Raw genomic sequence first — 6871 nt, 5'->3', positions numbered from 1 at the left:
ATTCATTCCTTTCCTTTGGTCAGGGCTCCACATGAGTGTGTGTTCAATTACTTGACCCTGCCGATCACTGATTAGCATGTTAAGGGGGGAATCATCTGGAAATATCTCTTTAGCGACTGCTCGTTGATGAATGTCTGCTTGGTACTCTATGAGCAACTTCACAGTGACCCACTGTTCCGATTCTATCGCCCTGTGCAGCACACTGTAACCGTGTCGGTCGAGTAGATCGGGATCACCGTCACGCACCACTAGCTCATCAACTGCCTCCCAGTCTTTCTTCATGGCCATCCTTTGGAGAGGCGTGTGGCCGTCATCGTCCTTCATGTTGATGTCAGCGTGGTGCAGTTGACAGTGATCCACCAGATCCCACTGGTGCTGCTCAATGGCTTCCAGCAGAGCCGTGTCACGTTGTCTGATTCCAGCCTCGTCCTTCTCCTCCACTAACGGCTTCACGACCTGCCAGAGCTGGCAGCTAAAAGCTCGCTGGAACAGTGCTTCGCGTTCCTACACAGACAGCGGGGTTTGCAAGGATTTGATACAGAGCCACACAACGCTCCCTTCTCTTCTTTCCCAGGCACGCTGCATCACTAGTTGTCTCATATCGTCAGGCACCTCGTGTTCCATCACCCTGGCAACCAGAGTCCACTGGTTCATCTCCATCAGCTGTGGCAGAGCGTCCAGACACACCTTGATACTCAGCCTCTGCTCCAACAGCGCTCTGCACACACCCCACTGTCGTAGTTTTATTGTCCGAGAGAAGAGCGAGTCTCGCTTGGTTGTATTGGTCATGAGTCTTGCCAGCTGCATCACTACGTGCCAGGCCTTCTTTTTCATCGCTGCTTTCAGGACCAAGCGCACAGAGTTCTGCTTGGGGTTTCTGATCAGGCAATACAATACAAAGTCCCACTGACGTTTTTGACAGGTTTTTCAAGATCACTATGGCATCGTGCTTGCATCTCTCTCTCTAATCCATGTGCTTGTATGTACCTTTGTCTTATGTCAATCTTTAAACTTGAGTTCATCTTCTTGTCCTCATTCATCCTCCCCAAGCTTTCGCTAACCTCTGCCACGTCAGAGCCGCGTTCAAACATGTGAAGGACAGTGTTCCAGTCCGCGTATTTGGCCAGCCGGTAGCGCACGCGCATCAGCTCGGTGTCGGTCGGTCCATAGTCAGCCAGCAGCAAGGCCACGTTCCACTATTTCTCCCTCAAAGTCTCGTCTAGTGCCCAGACCCGCTGATCGTCGTACAGTGAGTGGTCTGCCCATTGCTTGACAACGCTCCACTGTCGCTGTTTCACAGCTGCCTGCAGCAAGTGTCGCCGATCTTGCTCCCACACACGTGACAAACTCGCGTTGCAGTTCCGAGAAAAGAGTCAGCACAGCAAACATCATCAATAGAACGTCGTCATTATCTCCTCTTCTGTTGGAGTGGTACAAGTTGAACTGCTCCAAGAAATGAAAGCACAGCAATACGGGTCTTGAAATACTTTTGTTTAGTTCCCAGAACTTGACGACGTCTTCCCTTGTTGATCCAAAGTCGGAGAATGTGTCTTGAATAGACTGCCCTTTACACCTGTGCCTCATGCATGGCGTGATCTTAGTGTAGATGTTGAGCACACAGCTTCCAATGCGTTCTGTCAGAACCTTTGGACTCTTGCTTTCACTGCACAGGACAACACACACGTTGTGTAATAACGACTTGTACAACATCTCACACAATTATTTTTTCATTTCTAGACGCTCTCTTATTTCGTCTATTCTGCTCTCATTGTCGTTTTTCATTACCGTGAAGAGATGAACTGCGCTTGTAGCACTGACACGACAGTTTTCTACAATGTCCCAAAACGTGTCATTATACGGACTCTGTTTTCCTGGTTTTACCCACAAACACAGCGTTTCACACACAAAGTCGTGTATAATATACACTATCGTGTCCCAGTTTTTGTGTACTTCGAGAAAAGGAAAGATATATGCATAATGGCAAGGTAAAATGCAACTGTAGAAATCAGTTTTCCTTTTCCCTCCAACGTCTCCCCTACCATTTTCAGAGTTTGTACATGGTTTGCACTGGCACAACAGTTTGACCGTAGCTTCCCATTCACAGCGTTTCACAAGGTTAGATAGCACAGAATCCAGATCATTCTCAGTGCAGTAAGGCAGAGCATATTGTATAAAGTCAGACCCACTGGCTCGTTGGCTGTATTCTTCAACAGCGCATCTTCGACAAATGTCACTGACATCCTGCTGTAGCACCTTTGCCGCGGTTTTCCAAAGGTTCCTTTCCACAAGGTTCTCCAGCACAGAGTCGAGCTGGTCCTTTGAACAATAGGGTAGAGCGTACTGTATAAAGTCTTTGACAGTGGCTCTTTTTCTGCATTCTTCAACATCCCATTTTCGACAGTCTACGGTGGTTCCCTGCTGTAACAGTTGTATCGCGGCACTCCAAAGACCTCGTGTCAGAAGGTGTTTCAGCACAGAGTCGAGCTGGTCCTTACAACAGTAGGGTAGAGCGTACTGTGTAAAATCATCGTCTGTGGATAGTTGCATGCACTTTTCAACAGCATTTCTGCGCGACTGGTCGCTGGCACCCCGTTGTAATAGCTTGCTAGCAGCTTTCCACATTTGCCACTGTGCGAGGTTTGTTAGTACACCATCCACATCATCACCACAACACCCCAAAACGTGTTCAATGAAGTCATCTGTTTCGGATATCTCGTTGCATACTTCGATAGCCAGCCTACGTTGTGAGTCACCAACATCTCCCTTTAGCACTGTCTTAACAGCATACCACATTTTTCTTTTGACAAGGCATGCCAGTTGCAGCCTTAGCTCATCGTCAGAACAGAAGCTCAAGACGTACGTCGTAAAGTCCTTGCCACTGGCTCGCGTACTGCTGTTTTGAACGGCCTTCTTGAATTGTGCATCACTCAGGCCTCGCTGTAACACATTGCTCACAAAGTCCCAGAAGCATCGCCTCAGAAGGTGTGTCAGCACAGTGTCGAAATTGTCAATCGAACAATCAGAATTTGCAATTCTTTCAACAAATTTCTTCTTTGCCTTTTTCAGAACTGTTTCTATGGCCCTGTGGCGCCGCTGATCACTGAACTGATGTTGCTCCAGTAAAGTCACCACTAAATTCCAATTCCTCCCTTCCAGGGCCTGAACCAATTGTAATTCATGAGTAGTTTCAGGTAACAGTTTATAGTATTGCGCCATAATGAACAGATCTCCGTGCTGACGTCAGGATATCATGCTGTGGCTGTCTTTAAAACTGCAGATTATTCATGCCGGTGCCATTACCAGATTGGATGCAGCATATGTTGTTGAACCGAAACTTCGCAAGGTGCCCTAGCCCTCAGCAAATGCGTGTCTGTTTGTAGATGGAATGCTACAAAGAAAAAAAGATGCGAACTTAATATGGCTGCTCTCAGAAGATGTTTAAATACTGTAAACAAAAACATGGACATAGACAAAGAGTCTGATTAAGGTAATGAGAAAGGGAGGCAAACAATTAGAGTAAGCAAGCGAGGAGCAGACAGACACACAGACAAACATTGACGCTGACGTGATTCTGACCCAATATTGGGGGCTTGACTGCCGTTCGAGATACACAGATTTGAATTTAAATTAAATGTGGGATCGCAGTAGTTGCTGATATATGTGTTAGTAACAGGCTGTTATCCTCAGACCAGATTAAAGTAAAAGTGGGTACTTATTCTTCACTGATGTTGGAATATAATGTTGTAAAGACTACTGTTACCTCGTTTATGAAAAAATATCCGACGTATATGCTCGTGCAAACCAATGAAATAATATTCTCTTTTTGATAACAAAGAGGTATTTACGGCACGTTCATATATATTAGATTCGATAAGTAAAATCGAACTTGACCCATGTTGTCTGAATTTCGGAATGCATAAGTTTAATACAGAATTAACAAAATGACATTGGCTCATTGTAAGGAATGTATCTGAAGAATCAAGACAGAGAATTGCACTGGACAATATTGCATAATATATATCCGACTAACATCATGTTGTGTAAAATGGGCATTAGTGTTAATAACAAATGTTCATTCTGTCCAGATAAGATTGACTATTATAATAGTATAATGTAAATACAAAAATTGATGCTCAAACGGCACTCTTAGGATATATGAAAACCCTTGGAATGTCAAACAATTTAGTAAATTATATTATCGTACTCATTATTTTAGCAAATATGTGTGTTGGTAGATTCAGATACGGTTAAAACAATAGAAATTGTGTGCATGTTTAATTTAGTGTTAGATTTGCGACACATAGAGAGCGATAGTAAAGAAGGGTAACTGTAAAACAAATATATGAAAACAATGGTCCATTATTGGTATCTGGTAGCAATAAATCCCCCCTCCCCCCCCATAAGCATGATTTTGACTTGTTGGGGGGGGGGGGGGGGGGCTTGACTACCGTTCGAGAATTCTGACTTAATTTTATGGCATATCTATGTTTCCACATCTTCAACATCAATAAAACGTCTTGTGCAGGTTGCCTTGTGTATCGAAAAATTATCATTACATAATTAAAGTTTCTTTTAAAATTGTACAGCTTAAAAAAACGAAGCAAATGTGGAGAGATGTTCTGGACATAATTATACTAATATAGCATTCCTTTTAACCTTTTTAATAAATATTATTTATTGGGTTTTTTAAGAAAAAAAATCATCCAAAAAGTCCAGCTCACTACTACCATTCATTTTTGTCATCCTAACTTTCTAAAATAATTTAGAATGGGAACAATTCATTTTATTTTTGAAAATGTTGTTTGCCCCGTATGCTACTAGTAACACGTTCCAGATTGTTTAATTCTTATTTTTTTTTATTTTTACAAATTTGGCGTCACTGATCCTGTATTTGCTTCAGCTGCCCAAAGCAAAAGATGTTTGACAGCAAACAATCATCTCATGACTCTTATCAGGTAATTTTCTGGCAGCGTTTTTATTAATATTATTTGATTAGTCTTTGGAGATATGCAAGTATATGCCTCAGATTTACCGCGTAATGAACCTTCCATCCTTACTCGCTATGGAAGGCATTCAAAAACCTTTCAGTCTGGTTCTACGCTTTATTGTTTGTCGTGTTTGCCTTTCGGATGTTCGGGGTTTTTTTTACAGAATATTGAACACACTGCGATCTTTAGTTACTGTCTGTCCGAGCTGACGACGAACACAATGAAGACACTAGAGTCAACGGTCTTATAAAAACGCACACTATTCAAGCAGAAATACTTTAAAGTGCAAATAATCAATTTGATGTCTGAACACCATGCACGTACATTTGTTCGAGCGTATACTCACAGTATTTCCGTGCGTGGAGACTGAAGGGTCCTTTGCTAACACAAACGGCCCTCTTTTGACAACATTCATATCAAGAAGCTTTGCTGTTAGTTGGCACGAGCAGTGCCATGGGTTTGCAGTAAACACGGCCACAGTTTGGCAAAACATATACCGCCACAATGTTGTGCTTCAGATAAAAACAAAATAAAAGAAGAGAGTGCGGCTGCATAACAGATATTGGATCTACAGAAGTCTGCAACACGCAATAGTAAATACAAGGTGAGTAGATTTGCGTCAGTGTTACCCGGGGTGAAAACGGAACCTCTTTTCTTCACAAGAAACACACCTGACTAGACTAGTTTCGGTTCTTTTATTGCCGAGAAGGCCAGCTCTTTCAACAGCGACAGCACTGTCATACCAATAACACGAATAGCAGTGATCAGGACAGCCAACACTGCAAACACGCGGCAAAATGTGTAAATAACATATCCCCACTGTACTGTGTATATTGCCAAATCGAATATCTATGGTGCCCTTGGCTTATCTTGAGTGCTTTGAACCCCCCTTTTCTCAAGACACAGATATAAATAGACCCATTCACTTCTGTTGAATCGAAGTTGGATTACACCCAGGATAGCCGTACCAAGACACGGATCGACATAATGCCAATAACAAACAATGTGAAACGGACTGTCTGAACTGCCTTTCATTTGGTATATGCAGTACAACTGCGTAGGAAAAGCAAGTTCAAGCTATGTATAAACACATTGGCTAACTATTTTTCAATGTGAAAAGGTCTCTTCACCTCATTGAAATAAACACACATGAGGGACATTCATTACAGAAATGAGCGTTGTACAATCAGATCCAGTTGAAACAAAGCAACAGCAAGGGGTGTTTATGCACACTAAAGGATAGGGAACAAAGTTGAAATCTCTTACTTCCTTTAAAATCAATTATTTGGCAACGAAGGGGCATCTGCCAGTAATACGGCAGTCGACGATACAAGAGTTCCACATAGTTATTTTAAGCATGTTTCCACCAAGTCGCACAGAAAGAAACAATTAAAGTGTGAAAGATCAAATCCAAAACTGCTCAACTGATTGAAATTAAAGGCAAACATTCGTTGACTTAGTCAGGACTATGGGATTGCATTTCAGCTCCGATTAAAGCATAGAAATTAATTAATGTGAGTGTTTGTCAAAATTGTGATTAAAATTGCAGATTTAAACATTGTTGCGTTGTTGTTCTATATAATCTCATGAATCCGAAATGTATGCGATATGTTGTGTTTGCATTGAAACCAGGCTAAAAAATCAAGAAAATCCGTTTTATGCAAACTAGGTTCATGGGGCTTGTGTGGCTGGGACATTAATTGTGTCAGCGCTTTCTCGGCTGCGGGGTTTCGACCAACCTTTATGGTTCACTAGTATGTGTGGGTGAAAATACAGCACGTTCCGTTTTATTCTGTGAGTTCCACAGGCTTTCGGCTTTCACGAGTATTTTTATTTTAACATTGATAAACGAGTGAAAGCGATGTTTTCGATATTTGAAAAAA

The 6871-nt window shown here is 42.3% G+C and overlaps 1 protein-coding gene across 1 annotated transcript; it reads right to left on the bottom strand.

Moving 5' to 3' along the window:
• Nucleotides 1-1170: 1170 nt before the first annotated feature.
• Nucleotides 1171-5498, bottom strand: LOC138948357 (uncharacterized). The gene is made up of 3 exons (XM_070319890.1): nucleotides 5335-5498; nucleotides 1886-3388; nucleotides 1171-1663 (listed from the first exon to the last, which is right to left on the bottom strand). The coding sequence occupies exons 2-3, from the start codon at nucleotides 3214-3216 to the stop codon at nucleotides 1171-1173; spliced, it is 1824 nt and encodes a 607-aa protein (XP_070175991.1). The 5' UTR covers nucleotides 3217-3388; nucleotides 5335-5498.
• Between the last annotated feature and the right edge of the window lie 1373 nt (nucleotides 5499-6871).

The sequence above is a fragment of the Littorina saxatilis genome, linkage group LG15 (genome assembly GCF_037325665.1).
Source record: "Littorina saxatilis isolate snail1 linkage group LG15, US_GU_Lsax_2.0, whole genome shotgun sequence".
Lineage (NCBI taxonomy): Eukaryota > Metazoa > Mollusca > Gastropoda > Littorinimorpha > Littorinidae > Littorina > Littorina saxatilis.
Note: the sequence above shows the minus strand (reverse complement) of the source record. Positions and strands in the feature narration are given on the sequence as shown.